Raw genomic sequence first — 27,384 nt, forward strand, 5'->3', positions numbered from 1 at the left:
GCCCTGCATGCACCTTCCCAGTCACTCTTTGCTGATTCACAGAGGCCACCTTCCCCTTAGAGGAGTGGAACTGTTCTTGGATCAGGGTAAACCAGTGGTTGGACTTCTCTGTTGGAATCGATTCCCTGGATCCTCCCTTGGCTGTGGACCCTCTAAAATCCCTGCATGCAGCATTGTGGCTATGATGAGACTCCTATAAATTTGTCTCTTCTGCACAGTAGCCCTCAAATACCACAAAGTTGGAACACCAAGCCCTTGGTTGAGGTGGTAGCAGGGATCTACTCTGTTCTTTATCTCAGGGAACATCTCACTGGAGATTGGCTTGTGGCTTTGGGGCTTCTTGGAATACATGCAGGTTGAGTGACTGGATTTATGAGTGATTACCACTTCTGCTTTATTTTCAGCTGATTATTTACCCTGGAACCAACCAAGACGAGAACTGATTCGTCTGCCACACAACTACCGGCCAGCGTCAACCAAGTTTGATAGCCGAACCACACACCAGGATGCCTACTCCATGAAGGGCCTGGTAAACACCATGAGCTGTAAGCCTCCAGCCGCACGCAAGCTCTGTAACATCCCCCTGGAGGATCTGACAAACTACAAGATGAGCTACGTGGCCCACCCCATGGAGAAACGCTATGTGTATGAGCCGGAGAAGTTCAGACCCTGTGAAATCCCCTTTGAAAGCCTTACCACTCACAACGAGTCATACCAGGGCCTGATGGGGGAGCCAGCCAAGAGCTTGAAACCTCCAGCCAGGCCTAGTGCGCTAAACACGCCGTTCTCTAACACTACTGAATTTAGAGATAAGTACCAAGCTTGGCCAATGCCCCAGATGTTCTCCAAAGCTCCCGCCACCTATGTCGCTCCTGAAGAAAAGATGGACTTTCTGACGACAGTGCAGGCCCACTACACGTACCCTAAGGGTGCCCCAGCTCAGTCCTACCGACCGGTGCTCTCGGTCAAGAAGGGTGGCCGCTTTGAAAGCTCCACTACGACCAAAGAGGACTATAAGCAGTGGGCCAGCATGCAGACCAAGCCAGTCAAGCCCATCCCCCAGCTGGGCCTTCCCACCGAGCCCTTGGACTGCCTGACCACCACACGAGCCCACTATGTGCCCTGCCCTCCCATCACTACCAAAAGCTGTAAGCCCCCCTGGTCTGGCCCCCGAGGAAATATCCCTGTGGAGGGCCAGACCACATATACCATCAGCTTTACTCCAAAGGAAATAAGCAGGTGCCTGGCTTCATACCCTGAGCCTCCCGGCTACATCTTTGAAGAAACAGATGCTTTGGGGCACCGAATATACAGGCCAGTTTCTGACAGGCTCTCGGCAGAGCAGCCATCTTTCCGTAGGTGATTCAGAAAATCCTAACCAGCAGAAGTTGATAGTGTCAGCTTGATTTTTAAAGATTGTAATTTAGAAATTGCACACTACTTTTAAAAGCAGATGATTGAGTTATTCGTTGGACCAAAAAAAAAGAATTCCCCAAAATGAAGAAAAAAGAAATCTCCACCATCGTTTCCAGCACACTTGAATAAAATGAGAATCACTTGACTCAAGGAAAATGACATTTAATCACTGGCTAATTAGTCCCCTTAACCCTCCTTCTGCTGTCTCCCCCTCTTGGGTCCTTTACCTTGTGCTCATGGAATCAAAGCTGGTCTCTGAGGGTTTTTCCCATCCAGATGTATTTTATTAATTTAATCATTGTATTAATTGACATTATGATTAACCCTTGCCAGGTAGGAAGTGCCAAAGAATATAAACTTTACTTTGGGAGGATTGAATCTGCAGGTCTGTGTGTTCACCCCACATGCTGTCTACACAGAGAGCAGGCTGTGTTCTTTGCAACCTTCGGGGAGATTTCAGCCTAACTCTCTCACTGCCTCTGCATCCTGGTGGGAGTGCCTTGGGCCTGATCTGGAGTCTTGTTTTGGGTTCTCTCTGCCCAGGGTTGCTGCCCAGGGCCTCTTTCTACCTCTTCACATCATGACATATGAGCACAGGCAGTGTTGTCTGAATGGGTGTGGGTCTGGTCAGGGCAGTTGGAGGGGTAGGAAGAGGTTCTGTGGCAGTCCCAGGAAAGCATGGACCTGCCAGACCTCTCTCATTCCCAAGCCAGTGCAGGCTCTGAGTCCAGAGAGAGGAGGGGGAAAAAGGGACCCTTGGTAACCAGGGAGTCGGCAGCTGGCCCTTGAGCTGTGAGCTCTTCTAAATGCTCAGAACCTGGAAAAAAAATGGCCTCAGCTTGGGCTGGTTCCTGGACCTGCTTGACCTAAAATGACAGCTGTGATCAGACCTCTCACAAGGCTTGACACAGTGGTGAGCTGGATCCTGTCCTGGAGAAAGGACTGGAGGTTCCTCTTTGGGGCCTAAGGTTTGATCCTAAGGCTAAGTAGTTTGGAGATTTTCTTTTTTTAATTCGGAAGAGTCAAGGAGGGACTTTGTTCAAGAGGGTCCAGGCCAGGATCAGATAGATTCAAGGTGTGGGTGAGCCTCATACAGAGGGATGCAGATTGACACCTGGGATACCCACCTCTCTTTTGAGTCTGTGGAACCCTAAAATATACTCCATGGTCTCAGGGAACTGGGGAACAGTGTGGAGGGGAGAGGGGAAATTTCAGCTCAGTGCCTGTTCATGGGCAAGAAACCTATGTCTCTTATCCAAGTCTGTCTTTCCATGGCTCTCACCTACCTGGCCCAGACATTCAGGTCCCCACCCTTTTCTCCTCACGAGGTTTGCTTCACTGGGTTGGGATCTATATTATTTAATCCTCTTGGTTATATCAGGTCTGGATGCCTGCCCTTATGCGGTAAAGAAGCTCAGAGAGATTATGCGGCTTGCTGAAAGCCACAGAGCTTGGAGCACCAAGGCCAGGATTGGAATGCAGGTCTTCTGTTTCAAGATCCAGGGCTCTTCACCCAACACCAGGCACCCCGCATCTGCAGTGGCTCAGATCGCATGGCTCCACAAACCACATCAAACCGCACTGTCTCTGTTTGAACTCCTTTCTGGAGTCCATTAAGCTAAAGGAGACCACTTAGGAGGGTAGGTTTTATTATTTTTGTTTCATTTTCACAAATCAAATATTGGCACTTGATTTGAAAAACCAAATGATGCTAAAATGCTTATAAAAATGTAGCAATCTCTTAAGTAGCTGTCCCTTGGCCTCTACTAGGACTTCCCCAGAGAACAATTGTAAATTGTTGGATCTGTTTCTGCTAATATTTTCCTTCAAATTCCTAAATAATATACATATACTGCTGTCTGTTGAGTCATCAATTTTATTTTATTAATTAAAAAATAGTTTAGGGCTTCCCTGGTGGTGCAGTGGTTGAGAGTCCGCCTGCCGATGCAGGGGACACGGGTTCGTGCCCCGGTCCGGGAAGATCCCACATGCCACAGAGCGGCTGGGCCCGTGAGCCATGGCCGCTGAACCTGCGTGTCCGGAGCCTGTGCTCCGCAGCGGGAGAGGCCACAGCGGTGAGAGGCCCGTGTACAGCAAAAAAAAAAAAAAAAAAAAAGTTAAAAAAGTATTTTCTCACTATTTTTATTTATTTATTTTTTGGCTGCATTGGGTCTTCATTGCTGCATTGGGTCTTCATTGCTGCACCTTGGCTTTCTCTAGTTGTGGTGAGTGGGCTTCTCATTGGGTGGCATCTCTTTTTGTGGAGCACAGGGTCTAGGGTGCAGGCTTCAGTAGTTGTGGCTCATGGGCTCAGTAGTTGTGGCTCGTGAGCTCTAGAGCGCAGGCTCAGTAGTTGTGGTGCACGGGCTTAGTTGCTCCACGGCATGTGGGATCTTCCCAGACCAGGAATTGAACCCGTGTCTCCTGCATTGGCAGGCGGATTCTTAACCATTGCACCATGAGGGAAGTCCCTGACTCATCGATTTTAGACATTGTCTGTTTTGGTAGATTAGGAATATTAATTCTTTTACATCCCTTCCTTCTCTCCCCCATCTTAGTATAGTTATATGATAGTGTGTGGTTATATCAAAACTAATAAGCTTTTCTAATGTGTCTGATGAGTAGGAAGGGAAGAAGCTGAAGAAGGATGTGTAGACCTGGCTGATTCAGGAGCACTGAATCCTATTGGGGTGAGAAATTTCCTCTGAGCCCTTCCTTTGGGACATTTGGGGTCACCTCCATGGTGACCCCAGGCTAGATGAGCCACCCAGGGCATCTCTGCCTTGCCTGTCTCTTTAGGACTTAAGGAGTTGGCTCTCCCTCTACTACCTGTCCTCCTTCTTATGAAAGTGGTTAATACAAGTAAAAAAAATTCATAAAACACATAAAGAAGGACGCAAGTGGCTCTTATGGGTACTAGTGGAACACCATGACTAAGAGTGTGCAAGGAGAGTCCAGCAGACCTGGGCTTGCATCTTGGCCCTTGTCACCCACTAGCTATGGGACCTTGGTCAAATTCTTTAAAATGTGGATAAGAGCAATACTGGTCTCATGGTTTTGTTGTTTGGATTGAATGAATGAATATGTATCAGTCACTTAGGCCTGGCTCACCTTTAATTTATTAAACATAGGTGAGGATGAGGACGGTGGTGGTGAAGACAGTGGTGGTGATGGCTGAATTCTGCCTGGCTGAATTTACCTGTGATTTTATTGGTCAGCGTTCACAAGTGTGCAGGTAAGGATAACTGCTCATGTTTTCAATTTTGTATATTTTATAAAGTTAAAGTACCTCCTTTTTTTCATATAGTTAAATTTACTTTTTAGTTGTTCCGAGGCAGGCTTGCGAACTGTGCTCCCTGGAAATGTTGTTTTAGGAAGTTACTTGGGCCACGAGAAGAGAAAGAGAAGGTGAGCTGAGCAGATGGGGCCTTGATTCCCCTCCCCTGCTTTGCCATGGCAGCTTCTTGTAATCAGTTCTGTGTATTGGGCTCCCATATAAGAGTTTGTGGGAGAAAGATTCTTTAGCAGCTGTGAAAATACATGCACATGCGTGCACACACTGCTCTAATACCCCATAGCATCCTATTCAACAAACTGCAATGATGGAAGACTTCAAACACATTGCCATCTCTTGAAATACACACACATTTATAACTTATTTCATGTATTTTTCATTTGTGGGAATGATGTGGGAGCTTAATCACCTACCAAAGCACAGGGTTTTCAAGGCTTTCAGCATGTTATAAAAGGAAAATTATTAGAGACCAAAAATCAAACACGAAGAAAAGTTACGGCCAAGCAGGGGGAACCTGCTCCAGTGCAGAATCCAATATGCTCTGAGGATGAGGCTCTGGAGAAGAAAACAGGTGGAGCTTTTAAAGCCCAAAGATGACAAACTCTATCCTGCTTTAGGAAGGTGGGGCCTCAGGGTGAGGCTCAGTGGCTGGAGATAGTGGGATTAGTTGGTGTGGAGACCCTGGGTGGGGTGGGTGTGGTCTGCTGGTTTAGCATATGGTGCCCGGGGGCATCTGCTGGGATGTCCCACTCCTGACGATCTGTCTTCATGCCTGTGCTTTGTACAGGGCAGCCCTGTGTCAGCAGGCTAGGTGGCCGGGGAACCCCTTATCCCCTGGTTCACTTTACAGTGGGGCCACCTGTGTGGATAAAGACCCTGGCACACCACTTGTATTTTTTGAAGATCAGGAACTGTCTTTCGACTTGGCCTCCCAATTATGATATAAATACAGCACCAAGAATAGCTTGAAGGATCTCTGTTTTACTGCTTGTTGCATTTTTACAGAGGTAAAAGTCTTTGAAGATGGGCCCCCCTGTTTTGGCTTGGCTTTGAGATCTTATGCCAGGCAGTGTCTAGAGGCTGGGGATAGTGGGGCCCATTGTCAGTGATTCTTTCACTAATCCCCATTTTTAGCAACGTTTGTCTCTCTGCTTTCTATGGTACCTGCTGTTTCAAATCCTGAGCCCCTACTGGGTTCTGCCTGGCAGACCTGCTCCCTATCAGCCCCAGCATGCCTGCGACATTTTTATTCTGGGCTTTGCTCTACACTCATTCTGCCATCTACCTCCCATCTTCTTCCATTTTCTTGAAAACCCTTGTTCACTGGTGGCCCTCCTCCCATCTTCTTCCCTGTGGTATTTCACAATTTCATTATTGCGTTATTAGAGTTGGATGGTATATGTGAGGGAGCAGGAAGGCACTTGCCTGGGCAGGGGGCCCGTTGAAGGTGGTGCCGCACTAATGGACTTTTGTGGGGTCTTCTCCACTGGAAAGCAGGAGGGTGACTTTTACCGCTGATGGGACCGAAAGGCAAACCTGGGCAGTCCGCGTAGAAGAAGTGCCAGGCCAACCAGTGTATGCAGTGATGGGAGCCCTGGATCTTGGGCCACTACCGTCTGAGCCCCAGGCCATCCCCTGTGATGACGGCTGTGCAGACGTCATCAGACAGTACTCTCCCACTCCTTCCTCGGCCCGAGTCACCCTCTTCCCTACCCCTTTCAGACATCACCAGCTCTTTCACGGAGGAGGGTCTGGGGGCTCAGAGAGAGCCCTCCACTAAGCGGAAATCACAGCCCAGTTCTGACACCAGGAGCAGCTGTCCCGGTCGGGGCCTTGCTAGGGGCGGTGGGGGAGCAAGCACTCCCTGCTCTGTGTCCAGATGCCTTTGCGTTATAGTCACACGGCCCTGAAAGTGTTTGCAGTAATGTACACGGTTAGAGTAGCTGTCCTCCCCAACCCCGCTCCATGCTTCTGCCTCTAATGCAGGAGTGAAGCAATCTGCTCCAAGGCAATGGGATTGGCACAACGGAACCTTCCCAGAGGGGTGCACCTTTTTGGGGTCTGGTCATTTAGGGCATGAAGATGAGCTGAGCAATCCATTTCCTCCAAAAGTGCTCTTCAGCTGTGCAGTTGTCAAGAGGAAGTGGGCAGGGCAGGTGAGGGGTGTGTACAGGTCCTAACTGTGGCTTAAGTGGCCCCCTGGCTCTTGAGGCCTGCCCAGCCATCACCCAGGCCCGCATCTGGTCCTCAGGCCTCGAAGTGAAGTGGAGGACAGAGGCCCTTCTGAGCATAAACACCAGGGATGGGGACAGACAGGGGTGTTTACTTTGGCCGGGCAGGCTCAGAGTTTCCACGTGGCTGGCTGAGCAGGTGCTTGGTTCCTCCCCACATTGGGGGTGCACTGGGGGAGCCTTTCAGAACATGTGCTCTGGATTCTGGAAAAGGCATCAGGGCAATGCTAAGCTGGGCTTCTCTTTAAGCCATACCTCTGGGTCATGAGGTTGGATGCCGACATGAGACATACTGATGGCTTTTCCTTGTCAAGCCTCAAAGTGTGGCAGCAAACCCAGCTTGTTGCTAACTGAAAGGATTCAGGAACTTTCCATTCCTGTGGTTGAATCTAAAACACTGATTTTCTTGGGCTTTTACTGCCCAAGACCAGCCAGCCCGCCTGCACGCCTGTGACCTGCCTACCTCATCAGGACCAAGGCTGTTCTTTCAACGACAAGGGGGAAGCTTGGTTCCTTCCCTGATGTCCCCAATACCCCATCCATTTCATGTTATAGGACCGTAAAACAGTGGAGCCCATTAATACTCCTTAAAACAGGCAAGCAGCTACTTGAGAGTTATAGACAGACAAAATACCTGAAAAATGACTGAAATTTGACATCTATGCCAGTGAATGACTTATAAACTAAGAAATGGAACTTTTTTGGACTATAGGCTCTCCTGGGCATAAAAAACAACAACAAAACTTTTTCATTTTGAAGTTTCTAAGCAGGGCACTATGCTTACTATTGACTTGGAGGGGCTCTTTTCTTGGCTAAGCATTGTAACATCTCTTGCATTTGGAGGTCAGTTATTTGGAAACTTCAGCTATCCAAAACTGTGGCAAGAACCTGGAAATAAGCAGCTTTTAAGCTGCCAAAGTCACGGACATGCAATTCATGTATGGAAACTCAGGTACTTTATGCAGCGCTCACTCTCAGCATATTGGACCCTGTCCTCCACTTTTTTTTTTTTTTTTTTTTTTTTTTTTTAAAACACACAAAGTTCCCAAAGAGCTTCTCTTACCTGGTTTACTAGCCCAGAGAAGAGTCAGAGACTCTGCTGCTAGAAGTAGACGCATTTAGAACAGAAAGCAGTGACAGCTAATAGCTTGGCAGTGGGACTGGAGGCCAAAAACAAACAAAAAAACCCAATTAAAAAATGCAGAACTCAAAAGTATGGCAGCTCATGAATTATCCCAATATAACACACACACACACACACACACACACACACACACACACATACACACACACACACACACACACGTATGTGCATACATATTAAGTCTGGAAAATATACCATAGTTTTTGCTTATGACCCCAATTTAGTAAAAAGAATAAAAAATCATACATACACATTTTTAAAGTCTGGACAAATGCATCAGTAGTGTTAGATAAATGATTTCCCATTTATCTCATTTATCCAGAATAATAAGGGAATGGTGATTTGGAGTATTTTAACTTGAGGTTAACCTACAGGTAATATGTATCCGCCCCAGGTGTTTTCTTTGGAATACCAGCCCTGTGATATGGTTATCAAAAATGTTCATTGGACATATAAATTTGGGAAAGGCTGCATATTAGAGCCTCCTGTTGGAGATGCATGATGCGTATTAATCCTTTGAAAGCTCTGTGAAACACTATAGTAAAGGCACCTTATTTAATTTTGTATAACCCAGGCTGTGACTCAGCATTCTTGTAAGTGCTCAAATTACAAGTGCTCAAATCAAAAAGGGAATTTGTTGGTTCAGGCAGTTGAACAGTCTAGGGCTTGATCTGTGGGCTTTAGGCACAGCTGGATCCAGGGGCTTGAATTCTGTGATGGGGGCTTGGTCTTTGTCTTTTGGCTTTCTTTTCTTCTGCGTTGCCCTCTTAGGCAGGCTCTTTCCATGTGGTAGTTTCCAGCAATTCTAACCTTACAGTATCCTTTTAGCTAAAGGGCTTCTTTCCAGTGGTTCCAGTAAAAATCCCTGAATTGAGTCTGTCTTGCCTGGTTGTGTCCCATGCTGGTCCCTGAACTGATGGCCATGGCCAGGGAGATGGAAAATACTCATTGTCCAGGCCAGAATCGGGGTCCACCCCTGGACTGAGCAGTGTGTGTGTGTGGGGTCCATCCCATGTGAACTACACGAACTGTAGGAGGGCTGGGAGTGAGGGGGATGCCACAAAGAAAACTGGGATATGGTTTCCAGGGAAGGGAGGGATAAATGCTGAGCAGGCAGAAACAATAGTTTCCAACTCCAACAGTAGAGTCCTTTTATTGTGCAAAACCTATTGGAACACACAGGGAGAAATACTGCCAAGAGCTCATCATAGGTTTTTTGTTTTTAAACATCTTTATTGGAGTATAATTGCTTTTCAATGGTGTGTTGGTTTCTGCTTTATACCGGAGTGAATCAGCTATACATATATCCCCGTATCTTGTCTCCCTCTTGTCATACATTTTTCTCAAAGAAGTTTAGAATGCAATAAAACACATACGCATGCAAACACGTGGTTGGACCTTTCTTTGATGATGCAGAAACACAGTGGATCCTGCCGTGCCTCAGGGTCAGCTCTGAGGGCTGAAACATCCTGTTCACTGTCCGTTGAGATTGTTTGGCTTCTTGATAAATGGGAAGTTGTGGCACAGCCGGAGCACAGGGCAAAGGGAGCCTGAGAAAGTTCATGCAACGGACAGTGGACACAAGTGCGTATCTCCTGTGTCGTACTCTATCGAGTTCCCACAGCACCAGCACATACCACCTCACTTTATACACATACAGACCTCTCTGTTTGTTATTCTCCTGTCCAGGTGGGGAGTTGAGGCTCAGAGAGGTTAAGCAACTTGGTGAATTACTCACAGGCTTGCTCAGGGCATTGGATGAAAAGATGTATTTAAAACAAATCTTATAAACAGTGAAGACGTTTTTGAATGATGCCATGGATTTGGAGGAAGGGGAGCACTATTAGAGAGAGGCAGGAGGCTTTTGAAGTTGAGAGAAAAGAATGGAATTTGGAAAGCTTTTAAAAGGCTCTGTGGTTTGCAGGTGTGTGGCTTCAGAAATAATAAGGTTGAAAGAACTTTGGGAATGGTAATTGTATGTGTGAGTGATTCGCCACTGTACCTAGTACTGAGCTAGCATTCAGACCTAGTCACTAATTGCTTCTGTACACACACACACACACACACAAATACAAAAATGTTGATTAAGTTGCAATAGGGCTTCTTTCCATGATACTCACTTACTTACAAGTGTAACATATAATGAGGAATGATTACATTTAGAAATGAAGGTTATTTGCAGAGATTTTTACGTTTTAAGCTTTTGGTCTAAAATAGTTAATCACTTTAGAAAAAGATCCCTTGGGATTTTCCAAGGAAAAAGTTATTTTCATCTTGTGATTTGGTAACATACAGTCACATCTGCTGTGTATGTTTTATTATAAGCTCTCAAAGGGAGGCTGTGTCCCTGAGATCTGAAGATTGCTGTATCTCCTACCTCTGCTTGCCCGGCTGCCCCAGGGGTTTGTCTGACTTGAGGCTATCACAGTGTCTGTGCAGCCTTTTCCCAGACTTCTGGGTCAGCCATAGTTCTCGCCATGCCCTTGCCCTGTGGGCACCTCCAGGGGACCCATCCAGATGGACCTTAGGTGTTCTCCAGCGTCTCCATGCGCTTTTGGTTCCTTTACTCCATTCAATGAATTCCCTGTCTGATGGGTGGTTTCTCAGAAATCTTCCCTTCTCCCTCCACACATCCCATCATATGTGCCTCCACTCCCTAGATACGCCTCCCTGCCCCCTACAGTCCCACAGCTGCTGTCTCAGCTCCATCACCAGGAGGGGCAGCATGCCCCGTCTGTCATAGCGCTGACAGCCATCTGTACACACACACATACATAGATTTGTTCATTCCTTCAGAAAATATTTATTAGGTGCTTCGGGCTATATCGGTAAACAGAGCAGATGCAGATCCTAGCCTTCGTGGGGCTTACAGTCTAGTGGGGGAGACAGATGCTCAATAATAAGTAAGTGTACTATGCAATTCACTAATATATGACTGTATCTAATAGTGTGGAATATAAAATAGAAATGCAGTAATACACACATGATAAATAAAAAGCATCATGTGTATTGTAAGTTAGAAGGTGATAAGAGCCATGGGAAAAGGAAAAGGTGATCGGGATAAAGAGGGCCCGGGAGGTCGGGGTGGACCTCACTGAGAAGGCGGGACTTGAGAGTCTCAAAGGGAGAGATGAGGATGTCAGGGAGCGGCTAGAGCAAAGGCCCTGAGGTGGGCATATTTTGGTCTAGGTGTGTCCAGGGAGCAGTCAGGAGGCCAGTGAGGGCTGTAGAGACCATTGCCAGGAATTTGGCTTTTACACTAAGGGGAACCAACTGAGAAGTGCCCAGATCAGGTTTTTATTACAACTGTCACTGTGGTCACCCTGACGGCTGCTGTGAGGGGAGGCAGTGGGCAAGGGTAGAAGCAGGGCTTGGTAGGAGGCTTATTACGTAGAGAATGATGCAGGTCCACACCTGGCTGGTAGAAATGGGGGCAATGAGTAGACTACACTGTGTTGCCGATTGGAGGTGGAGTGAGATTAACAGGGAGTCAGCATGGCTCCAGAACCTTTGGTCTGAGTGCCCGGAAGGATGGAGTTGCTGTCCACTGAGGTCAAGGAGGGCTGGGATAGGGCATCTGAACGCAGGACCGCCATTCAAATGGGAAGTGAGGTGCAGTGAGGCCTTTGCAGAGGCTCTGCAGCCAGACAGGCCCGACACTTCCACTTACCACTGTGGTCCCAGTGTGGTCCCTGGTAAGGGGTGACTGGAATATCCTAGAATTTCCAGATGTGTTTCATCTTTCTGCCTCTCCTTTCTCCACTACAACTTTTAGGGGAAAAGGGGTCTTTCCTGAAGTACAGAAGGAAAGATCTTCTGAGTTACCAGGCACCGGGATGGTTCAGGTAATTGTAATTGTGTTGGGTGCTTTGAGGGAGGGGGGGAGGGCAGGGAGTCAGCTTGAAGGGTGGTGATGGCTTCCTTGAGATTGTAAGTATGATGCTGAGGTGGAACTCCCCTCACCTCTCCCCCTTCCCTCCTCGGTCTCCTCTACCCCCGGCCTCTCCAGCCACAGTTATCCAGATCTTGTCCTTTAGGATTTCTTCGTCCTTCTATCATGTCATGCAGTATAGTCTTCCGTTGGTCATTGTCTTCTTTATTTCCACCCATCATCATCTTTTCAGGAAAGCAAAAGATAGATTTTGGGGATCCACTCTATTTACAAGAGGAGATGTGGTAAATAAATCTTACAGCCTCCGTATTTGTCCCACCCTGGGTGCCAAGGAAACTCCCAAGGGATAAGTAGGTGGTGGTGGGTATGGCGGCCAGTGTTCCATGGCTCATGGGAAGGTGACAAAGGGGAAGGAGGATGGACCCTGGAGCCTTCAAGGAACTGAGGCCAGTCACCCAGAGAAAGCAGCCAGAGATGAGGCTGGGCTTTTGCGGGGTGCCTCAGGACATTTTAAGGAGTCTGTTCCTTATCCTGACAACAGTAGGAAGGTGGAGAAGGCTTTAAAACAGAGGAGTGGTATAACCCAAACCGTCTTTTTTTTTTTTTTTTTTTTGCGGTACGCGGGCCTCTCACTGTTGTGGCCTCTCCGGTTGCGGAGCACAGGCTCCGGACGCGCAGGCTCAGAGGCCATGGCTCACGGGCCCAGCCGCTCCGCGGCATGTGGGATCTTCCCGGACCGGGGCACGAACCCATGTCTCCTGCATCGGCAGGCGGATTCTCAACCACTGCGCCACCAGGGATGCCCCCAAACCGTCTTTTGAGAATATTTCTTTGTGAATGAATTTAAGCCGTTTTGGCTGACCAACAATTTCCAGGTTATCTTGGTAAAATGGGAGCTCCATTAAGAGAGGCTGGAGTTCTGTGTTTCCACCTACACAGCCTCACTCCCTAAGATGGTGTGTTTCAGTGGAAACAATCTCAGACCAAATTCTGGCACAGGCATAAATGCTCGCAAACTGGCCCAGTGCTGCCACATAACCTGCTTTGTGAACTTGAATAAATCCTATCTTTCCAACCCTAGGCACTCTGACAGTTACTCCAAGGTGGATGTTATTGTGGTAAGATCAGCCAGAAACTTCTCTGGTCAGATCAAGCAAGAGTTGGGTGCGGGGAGTGGGGATACACAGGACCAAGGAGAGCTCTGGACTTGGTGCTTGTGTACCCTTTCCAGTCCTCTAATATAGCTAATTTCACTGGTGTGTAATTAATGAACTCTGTGTAATTAACGAACCCTCTGGTGCAGATTTAGATAACGATATTTGGAATGCTTGCACTGGTCACTTTTGGAAGGTAGATTTATGAATAGGTAATTAAATGTTAGCTAGCTGCCCCCTAGGGTGGAGGTTTTTTTTTTAAAATTAATTTATTTATTTGGTTGTGCTGCTCTTAGTTGCTGCAGGTGGGCTCCTTAGTTGTGGCATTCATGTGGGATATAGTTCCCTGACCAGGGATCGAACACAGTCCCCCTGCATTGGGAGCGTGGAGTCTTATACATTGCGTCACCAGGGAAGTCCCAGGGTGTAGGTTTAAGTTAATTTTACACGTATGCACCAGTTTATGTTGATGTATTTGCAGGCAGTATAACAAAAGTGCTAGCTGCTATATGGGAAGTGGATTGGAGGAGACTGGAGTCCAGGCGGGATACCTTTGCAAAAGCCCCAGTGAGAGAGGATTAGGAATAAAAGGAGCAATACCTGGCTTGCTGACTGGAAAGAACCAAATGAGGAAGAAAACGGGGAGATTCCCCCAAACTTGGACGAGTAGGGCACATTGGCGTTTGTGGTGGGATGTGTCTGCTTTCTTGGTTGGACTCTGAACTCCTTGGGGGCTCAAAGCGGAGACTAGGCCTTCACCCTGCGTCCTCAGGGTCCAGCCTGGGCCTGGCACAGAGCTGGTGCTTAGTTAGAGTTGGTCAAACTCTGAGGGAAAGGAAAGGTATGTGATGGGAAAAGAAATCAGGGAGGAAGAGATGAGATCCGAAGAGACAGAGGACTGCCTGGTGGGGGCGAGTAGAGTGAGGTCCACTAGGACCAGATGAAGAGGTTGGTGGTTTTCCATCCCAGCTGGGCCCAAGTTGCAAAGGCTAGACCTTCACAAGTGCAAAAGGAGTGGAGGATCGAGGTCATGGGGGTTTGCTCCCAGGTGTCTGGGAGTGTCTTACCTTGAGTGTCTCCACTCCAGTAGGGGGCAGGTGTGCAGGTGAAGAAATCCAGCTCAGGAGTGGCTGGTGCATGAATCTGGCACTCGCTCTGTGCCCTGGCACTGTGACCTGCTGAGCTCCAGCTGTGGGACAGAGAGCTACCTGGATGACTGGCGAACAACTTCATCATCCTTCAGCTGACCTCAGCTACGTCATTTCCTGGCCCTTTCATTGTTATTTAAAAAATGGTGGTGGGGATTGGGGGAATAAAACCAAGCCCATGACACACTTCATCACCACACTCCCTTCCTTGACCATTAAACCTTTCCTAGAGTTGCTTACCTGGTAACTAAGTTGTTCACAGCTTGTCTACTATCCTTCGTGGGATTTGTAATGAGGTCAACCCTGGTATCACAAAGACCTGGAGGAAAGCTGTTTATGGCATCTTGGAGAGGGAGGGAGCAGGTTTCCCAGGCATGCCTTCTGGTCTGGATGCTGACTGTGCAATCTCTCAGGTCCTCCTAAGCATTCTGCTTAAGCAAACATTATTTATGTTCGGCGGGAGAACCATTCCCCACTGTCTGCTTTCTCTTCGCTCACATAAAACTGCACATTTAATGTCTGTTTACACATATATAAACTATATCTTTAGGAGCAGCCTGGGAAATCCTTGGTTGAAGTTGGATTTTGCCTTTGGAAAACAGAGGTGAGTGACATCTGTATATTGTGTTATCAGAAGCGTGACACATGTGGTTGATGGAGACCAGGTGCTTCACAGAATCCATCTGAGTGAAGCTGTAAACCTCTTGTTGACAGAGAAGGTGACAGCTCAGTTCTTATTAGCAGACGCTTGATTACCAATACCTGCCTTCCAATTTTAGGGGTGGCAACGAACAGTTGAAACCCTTGGGGTGCTGTGAGTAAGAAGCTAAGATTTGGTTGAAGATAACAATCTCTGATCAGCTCACACACATTTGACCTGTGAAAGCATCTCCAAGTGGACAGGATGGGTGGGTGGGGGAAGATAATAATTTTAGATTAATCGTAGAGGATTGGTAGAATTCATTGGGTATTCACTTTACTATTCACTTCAAGGCTTGCATCAACACCGATATTTTCCTGATTGGCAGTCTATGACGTGGGTAGATAACCTTCCCTGATTTAACTCACATTCAATGCATTCTGAGTCTGAATCCTGAAGTCCTTAAATCACAGTTGGTTCATCAAACTAAATGCGGGACAGAGAGCAAAAACCAAGGGGGTGTCACCTTATTTTGTTTCCTAATTTATTCTCCCATGGGTTAGCTTGCTAGACAGGTCAGCTTTCATTGGGTTATTTCCCCAAAGCTTCATCCTTCTCTCTACCCCAGGATTCCGTTACTCCTTGTGGATGAGTTTGCCTATTTGGGAGAGCCCTGCGGATAGGTTATTGAGATCTAACTTGTCTCATTTAATCTGAGAACCATTAATAAAATTGGGTTATTTCCTTTGGGTTTATTTGCAGGATGAGCTGAGAGGATAATACCATGCTGTTTATGAGAAAGCCTACCACTTGGTAAGTGAGATATCCTTAATTTTATCTTTGTGTATTTATCTTGTGTATTTGCTCATGAATGACTATTTCTCCATCTTTTTTTTTTTAAACTAAATCAAAGGGAATGGGATTTATGTGTACATTTGGGTATTTTGAATTGAGACTATGTTGTACTTTGGGATTATAAAATAATATCTGTCTTGGGAAGTATTTCTGGAAGTTTGTCAGTATTTTGGTGAATGTTGGCGTTTGCTATGTGGATGGATCTGTTTTCTTCCAAGATCCAGAGCTTGGTTCACTAATACCTCTCTTGTTTACGCTATTGTCTGGTACTGAACTTTGAAGGAATGACTGGTGTATTTCTCAATTGAAAATGGAAACATAGGCAAGAGTCTCTGAAAGCTGACAATGGGAAGTAACGTGACACAGCAAACGTTCTGCCAGCCCTGCCCATCATCTCCCCATCTCTCTAAGGTAGCTTGGATGATGATAATAGCAATTAACATTCAGTGAATAATTCAGTGGATATTTCAGTGACATGCCAGGCCCCCTTCTATTTCCTTGACAGGAATGAACCAATTCTTTACAACAGCCCTATCCCATGAGGTATCCTCTCTTCAAAGGTGAGGAAGCTGGGACATGAGTGAGCTCTGGTGATTGTTGATGATTCTGGTCTCAAAGGGCCCACAGATTTTCTGAGCTCATCTTGTCAAAGTCCTGGAAACTTCTGAGGCCAAGCAGGGCGCTCTCGCATGAGGAGTTACAATCCTAGGACTGACTCATGGTTAAGATTCCAAACTTTTACACTGTGGTTGGTGGCATCTTTGTCAGAATCTCTCTTTTTCCCCTACTGAGCTTTGTGATTTTTGTCTGGAAGATTTTCCATATGTTCTGTCTGAGCCCTTCCCACCCTTTGAGCCTTCCTGGGTTTTCGCTCTGGCGTCTCTGACTCCTTCCCCCCAACCCTCCACGGGGGTCTCTGTGGAACATTGTTTGGTTGCTGGTATGTGAGTATTTATAGTGCTAGCATCGGTCTTTTCTTTAAAGCAACCCCCACAACTCCTTAGAAAATAATTAGAATTTCAAGAAGAGCGTTCTGGCATATTTTTCCGCTGTTCAGCAGAGTGTCACGTGCTGGAGTGAGCTGCTGGAAACAGGCTGGAGTTGGGCTTTCAGGCTGGGGTCCCCGGGAGCGTATCTACAAAGGTCCCTGTGTGGACATCGTCTGGGTCTGGGGACACGCTGCCCTTTCACCAGAGCCTGTTTATGAAGAACTCTACAAGTATGCTTCTGTTTTCTTCTGCACTCTCTATAGTAGCTTTATTAAATGCTTTAAAAATAGGGGGAGCTAGGAGCCCTACAATGCCATGAGAATTGATTTTAGGGGGTGAGAAAGCAACAACTCCATTAAAAGTCCCTCCATCATCTTTTCCCAACCTCTGAGCGGTAGGAGAGAAAGGTGCCCCCACCTGGGCGACCACACCTGCTCGGCTTGCGCACAGAGGAGCTGAGGCCGGCATAGCGGGGAAGAGCAAGGCTCTGGCTAAAAAGCCAGACTGCTCAGGTTTGAATTCTGGGTGACCTTGGGCTTCTATGGGTCTCTCTCCACCCACATGTCAATGGAGATGATCATAGGGCGCATGTGAGGATTGAATGTAGGAATGATCTATAGATGGGAGCCCCGACAAGGGCGCACACCAGGATTTCAGCACGCAGCCACTGCACGCTGCATGCCCTCGGGGGCAGGAAGCCTGACTGGGAGTGAGACTCCTGCTCCCGAGTTTGCACACACCCCCAGAGATGCCTGCACTTGCTCTTCTTTCTGAAGGTGCCGTGGCTCCCTTCTTCCCACTACAGGCATACCACACTTCATCGTGCTTTGCTCTATTGTGGATCGCAGATACTGTGTGTGTTACAAATGGAACATTTGTGGCAACCCCACCCTGAGCAGGTCTTTTGGCACCAGATTTCAAACAACATTTGCTCACTTTGTGTCTTTGTGTCACATTTTGTTAGTTCTCACAATATTTCAAAATTTTCATCATTATTACATTTGTTATGGTGATCTATGATCTTTGATGTTACTGCTATGACTCGCTGAAGGCTCAGGTGATCTTTAGCATTGTCTAGCAGAAAAGTGTTTTTACTTAAGGTATGTACATTGTTTTTAAAGACATAATGCTATTATACACTTAATAGACTACAGTATAGTGTAAACATAATTTTTATATGCACTGGGAAACCAAAAAACTCGTGGAAATTCCTTTATTGTGATATTTGCTTTACTGCAGTGGTCTGGAACCAAATCCTCAATATCGCGGAGGTCTGCTGATACATAGGGTCATAAATTAGATGATTGTCAAAGACAGCACTAAGCCTCAATTTGTGCACATCTAGCTCCTCTGGGTTCATGGCCCCCAGCTTCCCATGCAAAGCTGAAAACTGCTATTCTTCCATTTTAGCCAAACTCACGTACGTGACTGGGAACCAGCCTCACCCCCCTGCCCAAAACAAGATAGGAAGGCTGAGCTTAATAGAGACTCGGACGACAAGATTTAAATAAATAAGCTGTATTATCTGTACAAAAAATATAAATAGAGTTTTGTGTTTTAGAGGAGGAAGTGCCTCCTTCCACATTCTTCAGCAGCCCTAATAATCATCTGGTGCTGCTGAGTCACAATTCACAGAACAAACAGTAAATGTACATTCATCTCATGCAAGGCGCACGCTGCTGCCCTCCCCAAACCTAGGTCCTCCAAGCTCTCTCTGAAACCCACCTCCACCTGCTACAACCTGACACGTGGTGCAGCTGGAGGACACCTGCTATTTAGGAAATGTAAATATTGGCCACTGGATTTCCATAGCTATTGAATTAGATATTATCAACCACATTAGTAGTAGTATGGAATCTGTCTTGCACAGTCCACGCATAACTATTGTGTCACAAACGAATCCCCTCTTATTGCCCTGTCATCCTGTGCTAGCTTTTACAATGTATTCTGTACACAGCGAATGGATCCAGAGTTAAACATCAGGTTCTATTAAAAATAGGAACAATACAATAATCACCACCGAGTTTACAGGAACACAACTGCAGGAAGTTAATAAAAAGTCCCCCCAATATTTTTTTTTCCGGAAGACAATGTACAATTATTAATATTGCACTTTTTTATACAGGAAATCCTAATAAATATTCACAAAAGATATACAGACATAGAAAACATTCTCTTTTATTTTAAATAAACATTACACTGATTTTTTTAGGAAGATGATTTCTTAGAGCCCATTACTGTGGTGAGGAAGAAAGAACTACCTTAACTGTCCATAGCTCACCTGGGGAGGACACAAAGCATAATGTCTCCCCCACTAACTTGTACTTCCAGGCTGGCTAGAAAATGCAGCCCTGATGTCAGCGGTGGCCCCGGGGTGTGTGACGTTTTGCGAGTCTGTGTGTGAGGGGTGGTTTGGCTGAGGGGTGAGTGACTCTGGCCACCGTGCTCTGCCCTTGCTGCCACTAAATGGTGGCCGCTGGGATTGGGGGGGGCGCAGGCCAAAATCACTCGCCCCCAGACCACTCTGCTGAGTGAGCACTTTCGTTGATAATGAGCCACGATGTCCCCAATTTTCAGTTTTGCCACTTGACTTTGCTGCAGTCACGTTACTGTGGCTGACGGGCATTACTGGAGGGTGTATGCTGCTTTGCCCACTGAGTTAGCAAAACCAATGTATATTAATTCTGGTAGAGTTCATAGTATTCCACTGTGTGGAGGGAATGGGTTGAAAAGCCTTTGAGGAGCGTCTGGGAAGCTTTAGTTATCCTTTGGCTTTGCCTCTGTGCCCCATCGCCCCGCCCCGGCCTGTTGTCTGAATACAGGGCAGCCGTCACCGTGCCCCGGGAGGGGCCCACGCAAGCCTGTGGTTCCACCCGGTGCCCCGGTCGCTCTCATCTGATGGATACTCTGGCAACTTGAATAGTGGGTTGGTTTTTGGCCAGCTGACCCCAGTCCTTGACGCTCAAGTGGAGCGGTCAAAACCATGTAGGCAGGAAACCCAGCCTACTCATGAGCGTAACACCCCGGCCCAGGTCAGCAGTTCGTTCCGGGCTGGGGGATGCTTCATTCAGAGATGCGAGGGGTGGCCTGACTGCACAGCTAGGCCCCACCGTCTCACCAGCTCTGCCGCGGGGGCACAGGCAGAAGGTCACTGAGTGGCTCGCTTGGGGACCCCTCTCCGCCGCAGCGGGGGCATACCTCCTGCACGCGGCCCGGGCCCCAGGGCTGTGCCTTCGTGGGGGCAGCAGAGCTGAGCACCGCAGCCTCCCCTGAGCCTGCACCGGTACACCAGGCACTCGGGCTCGGGGTTCAGAGCCTCGTGTGGCTGCCCGCTCGCTCCCCTGTCCCCTTCGCTCCCCCTCTCAGGAACACGCACAGGCTTCTTTGTCCTTGTGTCCCTTCCTTCCCCCACTTCGTTTTCTGCACGGCTGTGCGCTTTCGGCCTACTTGGATTGGCTCCCCTTTACCTCCACCGTGTTTTGAGTTCTCATTGCTCTGTGGCCCCCACTGGGAGAGCTGAGTCCTGGGCTGGGTTCTCAGCCTGGATGGTGTCCTCCCTCCCCTGCCTTAACCATCTCCTGCCAGGAGAGATGCTGTTGGTTGTCCGGAGTCAGTACCGATGCTTCTCAAACCCTCTGGCACCCTCCCCTTCTGTCTCTCTCTCCTGTCTGCCGTTGGCTCCGGCTCCCTGCTGGCCCTGGGGGGGCTGCGCTGGCCTCTTCCTGGGTCTCCGTAGGACCCAGGTTTGGGAGGGAGCTGGCTCTTCCAGGGAGCTCTTGCTGTCTGGCCCGGTCTGCTCTGCAACCTCCGTTAGACCTCCATCCTTGTCCTGTCCCCTCATTCTGTCCTCCAGCTAACTGAGAGAGAAGACATGCCGGGGTCCTCATGTCTGGGGAGGGGGAAGGGCAAGGGAGGAGGTTGATGAGGGTGTGTGTGGTGGAGGTGGAGAGGGGGAAATAAATAAATAAAACGAAGAAAGCTTAAGTTCTGTCCAAGGTGGTTGCGTGAGTCCTCCGCGCTGCCAGGGTAGCGTTCTCCCCGCGTCCTGTCTTCATGCTTTGCCGCAAGTCCCACAGCAGCGAGATTTGAACTGGCTGAGTTGGCAGAGTTTCAGCTGTTTCACCTTCTCACAGTACCTGGTGGTATCTCTGCACTCCACTGGGAAAGGGGACAGAAAGGAGAGGTGAAACGGAGGCTTGGTACCAGCCATGGCCACCGGGTGCCTCCTGGGGTCTGCCGTGGGCACCAGACGCCCGTGCTGGAGGGGCCACCACTGCCCAGCACCTCTGGGCTGGCCTTGCTCCGGTGGAGCTTGGCCATTTGCTCCCCAGGCTGCCAACCATACGGGGACAGCTCAGGCTGCGGCTGGGGGCCGAATACTGGGGCTCTGCGGCCTTTCCGCTAGCCCCCTTCCTTCCCGAAGGCGCTCAGGACTGCCTCACTTCCTGGGCGAGGCGGCCTTTCCCCTGGCGTTTGAGTATCTGACTGATGCTCTTCCTCCTTGAGATGCTTCCCAGAAGGACTAAATTCTGCTCCACTTCGGGGTGGTGTGCGAGTGCAGACCTGCCTGGTGGCTTCACCCCTTGGAACGTGAGCCTTCCTTTCCCCCGCGAAGCTTCGTTTGCTCGTCCTCTCTCCTGAGCCTCTCTACTCCTTCCCCTCACCGCGCCTACCAGAGCGCCGTGGCGTCATAGTTCAGTATTGGCACAGGCTGATAGGTCTTTAATACTGGCGTGGATTCGGGCTGTGGACGTCTGTGGTTAATATAGTAAGTCTGAACTACTGTCGTGGAACAGTGGTCCTCAGTTTGGGGAGCTGACAAAGATGGGTCAGCATCACACAAGAGGACATAGACAATCCCACCCCGTGTAGAAAAAGGACTGGCACTGTTTGCCTACATGGCCTCTGCTCAGCGTGGGGAATCTGAGGCTCAGTGTGGCCCTGTTTGTGGGGGAAACTGCACAGCAACATTCAAAAATTCCCTTTGCTTTGCTTCATGCTTTATCTCCTTCCCTGTGGAGAAGCACCTCCAATTTGTTTTGGGTCCAGAGGAAGGAAAAAATAGATGCTCACCCAATGGGGATACAAATGCTGGTGTTGGGCTAAGGAGGAGGATCTAGACTTGAGGGTAGAGTGAATGAGTATCAGATCCCAGATGTGGCTCCTACACAGGCCGGTGGGTGCCCACGGGGCCACGAAGGAGGGCGGGGGTCGGCAGGCCCTTGTTTGTTCTGTGAGACGCAGAGCCGTGATGGGTGCAGGCTTGGCTGAGCAGGAGGTGCTCTGTGTGCTGCTTGGGTGCAAACAGTGCTTTTCTCCCCAAGAGCCATTGTTTAGTTGTCCCCTCTGGGTACCAGCCAAACTACTGTAGGTGAGCTGGAGGCTGATTTCATCCAGCACTTGGCCAAAAGCGCCTGGCTGTCTCAGGGGCCACGATGGAGCCCTTGGGCCACACCCAGCCATCTCTTGTGGCTTGGACACGTGCACATGTATCCTTGCACGCACCTTTGCTCACCTGCCTGCACCCGTGCACCCTCTGAAAATACACAACTCCAGCCCCTAGCTCAGGATCCTTGGGAAAGCTGGTCCACTGCCCTATGCCCAGGCTCAGCTCCGGGGACTGCCCGCTGCACCTGACGCCTCGTGGGGAAGCTGCAGAAGGCTCTGTGGGGTTGGAACGTACTGTTTTCACACGGGGTGATGTTGCAGCGCTGCCAGTTGGTGGGCCGGGGCCCCCAGGAGCACAGGTGCTCGGGCACTGCCTTGTTGGTGCGGGCGTGCACGCACTCCACGCGTCGCGACTGGAAGCCGTAGTTGCCGCAGGTCGCCGTGCACAGGGTCCACAGGCTGACCCTCCAGTGTACGCCGCAGGCTTCGGACCAGCAGTTCTGGGTGCTCACGGGCCTGTGGTAGGAGGATGGCAGGATTAGGGTCTGCCTCTCTGGGGGCTGAATCAGGGGAGCAGATGTGAAAACAGTGCTGGAAACCTCAAAACCTCAGGTACCCCTGAGAACTCCCAGCGCTGCCAGCCCTGGGGTCTGACCTCTGCTCTGTTACTGAACGGCTGTAGGGTCTCAGAAGACCCCTTCCTCGAACTGGGCCTCGGTCTGCTCATCTCTACAATGTCCGTGTCACTTGCATGACCTGAGAATGAGCTCTACCAGGGTGGGGGATGGCAGAGCCGCTCTCAGGGGTGGGGACCTTAGCGAGGGGGGTGATGAGCCCTCTCCCCAAGGGAAGGAAGAATGACAGGGGCTGGGGGCTCGATAGGAATGGTAGGCTGAGACCTGGGGACAGGGGTCTCAGCATCATTTCTAGAGGGAGGTGGACAAGAGTGAGAGGCTGGTGGAGCCCTTGGCGTCTGGTGCCCACTTTGTGGACCTGACCTCCTGCCCACCCTGTAGCCAGCACGGGTCTCTTGTGCCATCAGGCCTCCTCAGAGGAGCAGCATCCTCTGCATTCTCTCTCCGTCTCCGAAAGGGGAAAGCCCAGCCTGGCCCATTCCGTAAGCACGAGGCCACCACTGAGCCATCTACCTTTAGGGGGCCAGTGACCTGGGGAGAATGGAGGGGAAAGGGAAGAGCGTCTGACCGCTGGGACCATGGGAGGTTGGAGGAGAAACGTTTACTTACCACCATCTTTCCGTGCTATTGACACAGGGCCTGGGAAAAGGCAGTCCATGGCTCTCTCTTACCTCGGAAGGGTGCTGCACTGCTCTGACGGTAAGGTGATGCCGTCCCGGGTCTGGCAGAAGACTTGTCTGTGCTGCACGGCGAGGCGAGGCCCGACGCAAGGCCCATTGCACTGGGAAGCAGAAACAGGTGACATACACCTTAGCCACGTCACAGGACAGGCTTCAATGCCCAGGCTGCGTGGGGCAAAAGATCCTTGTGCAGGGGCTTGTTTGAGGCCCTGAGATCATTTATCTTGCCCCTCTTTACACCAACTTAAAGGATATCCACCAGCACATTTTTTTCTTAGTCCACAGTGGGACGGTTAGCTTTGCTGTGGTCTGTGAGTATTCTGCTGGCAAATGGCTAATGGCAGTATAGAGCCAGTCAGAGATGTCAGTCCCCTCCCAGAGTAACCATATGGAAGGTTAATCTTGGCATAATGGACTAGGAATGTGGTGGTAAGCTTTACAGTTGAACACCTCTAAATAAGCCCCCCTTCCCTCCTTCAGTCCAGAGGGTAATTTGGTTTATCGTTTTCTTGCTACATTCGTCCAAGTAACCAAGTCCATGATTTCTTTCCTTTGGTTTCATTTTCTCCAGGATAAACCAAGGGTGGCTGAACGAAAGTAGACTTAGGTATGTATAGTTAGTCCATGCTCATGTAGATGGTTAAGCTCTCCCCAGGGTTGGCAGAGCCAGACTATAGTGGCAAAAACCGCCACCACCGATGGTGTCTGTAAAATACGAAACATCTGCTATTTGAGTAGGGTAAAGGGACAGACATCCCTTGGAGGTCACTTTAGAACAAGGGCTCTTAAACTTGGAAGTATCTGGACTCCTAGGGGTCCATAGGGGAGCTGTTGGCCCTTAAAATTATAAGCAGAAATCCTGTTTTGTGTAACATTTTATTTATTTTTTTAGTCTTTGAGCCCTTCACCCATTATTCCCACACCCCACCCCCGCCTCTGGCAACACCAATATGTTCTCTGTATCTGTGAGCTTGCTTTTTTTTTTTTAAAAAAAATTCCACATATAAGAGAGATCATATGGTATTTGTGTCTCTCTGTATGACTTATCTAACTTAGCATAATGCCCTTGAGGTCCATTCATGTTGTCGCAAATGGCAAGATTTCATTCTTTTTGACCACATATATGTGGGATTATTTATGATCTCTTTGTGTTCATCTTATTTGGAACCCTATGGGCTTCTTGGAGCTGGGTGTCTAGTTCCTTCCCCAGGTTAGGGAATCTTTCAGTATTTCTTCAAACAGGATTTCTGCCCCTTTCTCACTGTCTTTTCCTTCTGGGACCTACATAATGCAAGCCCTTTAATCTAGCATCACTTTTTTTCCTTCTCTGATTAGGTGAGTTCCACTGCCCTGACTTCTAATTCACTGAGCCTTTGTTTGCTTCATGTAGTCTGTGGTTGAACACCTTAACAATTTTCAGTTAATGTGTTCTTCAGCTCTGTGACTTCTATTTGGTACTTTAAAATATTTTCTATTATCACTTTGTTGAATTTCTCACTCTGTTCACCCCATCTTAATTCATCCATGCTGAATTTCTTCTTATTATTATTATTTTTTGCAGTACGCGGGCCTCTCACTGTTGTGGCCTCTCCCATTGCGGAGCATGGGCTCCGGACACGCAGGCCGCTCACGGGCCCAGCCACTCCGTGGCACATGGGATCTTCCCGGACCGGGGCACGAACCCGTATCCCCTGCGTCGGCAGGAGGACTCTCAACCACTGCGCCACCAGGGAAGCCCTGTGCTGAATTTCTAAAAGCTCTCAGGTAATGCCAAGGTTGTTGGTCCATGGACCACACTTTAAAGAGCAGCAAGGCTTGAGCCATTACAAATTACAGGGAACTGCTTGATCTCAAAATCCTTTTAATATAATTTATTTTTGGCTGCGTTGGGTCTTCGTTGCTGTGTGCAGGCTTTCTCTAGTTGTGGCGAGCTGGGGCTACTCTTCATTGTGGTGCACAGGCTTCTCATGGAGGTGGCTTCTCATTGCGGATCATGGGCTCTAGGCACGTGGGCTCAGTAGTTGTGGCTTGTGGGCTCTAGAGCACAGGCTTACGAGTTGTGGCGCACGGGCTTAGCTGCTCCGCGGCATGTGGGATCTTCCCGGACCAGGGCTCGAACCTGTGTCCCCTGCATTGGCGGGTGGATTCTTAACCACTGCACCACCAGGGAAGCCCCCCTTTTAATATTTTTGCATTGGTGATATATTGTTGGGATGTGATTCAAACTATAGATGCCCACCAAACCTCCATATTCCACTCCTGTAAGAATGAAAATAGTTTCTGACAAGAAAATCCTTTTGGAAGAGTGTCATTTAAAGATCTATTCCTTCATCTTCCTACCTCTTCGAAGTCTTTGAAAACCATGCTGGTTTTAGTCTAAGTAGAACTAAGACCACCTTCTCAGTTCTAACAACCTGGCTTCATGTAATAATTCAAGTTTCTTCTTTTAATCCAACATACATTTATGAGGCACCTGTCTTGGGTAGGGAATGTGTTCCATAAAAGCATATGTGAAAGAATGATGGCAAAAACAGCCCTGGAATGTTTGCAGGAGAATTATATGAGAGGTAGAATTATAAATGTGGCTGTAAAACATGTGCCAGATCATGAGAAATATAGTATGCTGTCTGAGGAGTTTGGATTTTCTTATGAATGCCTCTTGGTTGGGGTGGGGGAGGGGAGGCACCTAGAAAGGTTTTTAAGTGGGAGTGTCACGATCAGGGTTACTCTTTAAAAAGATTATTCTGTCAGCAGTACAGTAATTGAATTAGAAAGTGAATAGACTGGAGAAAGTAATCTAGGTAACAAATTTTGCTGATCAAAATGAAGGCACTGGGCAATGGAAATGGAGAGGAGATTCTATGAAAGTATGATTCACATGGTTTCAGTGGTGCCTTGACAGGGATAAAAGACAGGGAGGGAGCTGAGTCTCGGGTTTATGGACTGAACATAAAGATAAGAATTTGTTTTGAAGATGTTTGTTTTGTATGAGATGTTTGTGAAATATCCAAATATATATGTTCATTAAGCAGGTGGATATATAGATCTGTGACTTAAAAGAGAGCTGTGCTAAACGCTATCCATTTGAAAGTCATCAGTAGACCAGTGGTGGCTAGGAGTCATAGGCAGTATAACCCAAGGGGAGGGAAAGCATGAGATGAAAAGGCTTAGGGCATAACCCTGAGGGACACTGCAGGAAGAGGAGGAAAAAAAAAGAACTTAGAAAATGTATTCACAGAGACCAACAAAGGAGTTTCCAGAAAGGAAAAAGGGTCAGTAGTATCAAAATGTGTCAAAAAGAACAAACAAGATAGAGTAAGAATTGGCAGTACCCAGTGGAACTTGACTTATAGGCTGCACTGGTGACCCTGTGAAGGGCAGTTTCAGTGTGGCAATTGGCACTGAAGTCAAACCAGCAATGAGTAGAGAAACAAATGAGAGTGGAAGAAATAGGGCTCTTGGAGACATATCACTCCTTCAAGAATTCCCAATTGTGATCAAAAGACATCAGCAAAATGGCAGACTAGGTAGCTCTAAGTCCTCATTCACACACAGAAACATCAAAAAGCAACTGGAAACTGGCTGAACTAATCTTATAGGAATTCTGAAAATGTCAAAGGTCTACAGCAACCTAGCAAGTGTCCAATAAAGAAAAATCTACCTTCAAAGCAGTAGGAAAATCTGTGGCGTTTTCCCTCATCCTTCCCAGCATGGCAGGTTTTTTTCCTCCATCTTTAGTGGGGTATAATTGCTTTACAATGTTGTGTTAGTTTCTGCTATACAACAGAGTGAATCAGCCATATGCATACATATGTCCCCATATCCGCTCCCTCTTGAGCCTCCCTCCCACCCTCCCTACCCCACCCCTCTAGGTCGTCACAAAGCATCGAGCTGATCTTCCTGTGCTATGTAGCAGC

General features: G+C 48.3%; 2 protein-coding genes and 1 long non-coding RNA gene across 6 annotated transcripts in view; 2 read left to right on the forward strand and 1 right to left on the reverse strand.

Annotated features, from left to right (window-relative positions):
* SAXO1 (stabilizer of axonemal microtubules 1) overlaps window positions 1-1,791 on the forward strand; it is a 56,247-nt gene extending 54,456 nt beyond the window's left edge. The window contains exon 4 of the mRNA XM_059072937.2: window positions 405-1,791. Coding sequence (XP_058928920.1) covers window positions 405-1,363 — 959 coding nt within the window. The 3' untranslated portion in view covers window positions 1,364-1,791. The remainder of the gene's footprint in view (window positions 1-404) is intronic.
* A 2,798-nt stretch (window positions 1,792-4,589) lies between these two features.
* On the forward strand, window positions 4,590-14,863 carry LOC136794763 (uncharacterized). The gene is made up of 3 exons (XR_010841964.1): window positions 4,590-4,651; window positions 4,741-4,824; window positions 14,831-14,863. It is a non-coding gene; the product is annotated as an uncharacterized lncRNA (long non-coding RNA).
* A 3,403-nt stretch (window positions 14,864-18,266) lies between these two features.
* Window positions 18,267-27,384, reverse strand: part of ADAMTSL1 (ADAMTS like 1) — a 1,019,582-nt gene continuing 1,010,464 nt past the window's right edge. For all 4 annotated transcript variants that reach the window (XM_067041438.1, XM_067041439.1, XM_059072941.2 and 1 more), the window contains 3 exons: window positions 23,459-23,568; window positions 22,448-22,668; window positions 18,267-20,922 (listed from right to left, as the gene is read on the reverse strand). In XM_067041438.1, coding sequence (XP_066897539.1) covers window positions 20,816-20,922; window positions 22,448-22,668; window positions 23,459-23,568 — 438 coding nt within the window. In that variant the 3' untranslated portion in view covers window positions 18,267-20,815. The remainder of the gene's footprint in view (window positions 20,923-22,447; window positions 22,669-23,458; window positions 23,569-27,384) is intronic.

The sequence above is a fragment of the Kogia breviceps genome, chromosome 8 (genome assembly GCF_026419965.1).
Source record: "Kogia breviceps isolate mKogBre1 chromosome 8, mKogBre1 haplotype 1, whole genome shotgun sequence".
Taxonomy (NCBI): Eukaryota; Metazoa; Chordata; class Mammalia; order Artiodactyla; family Physeteridae; genus Kogia; species Kogia breviceps.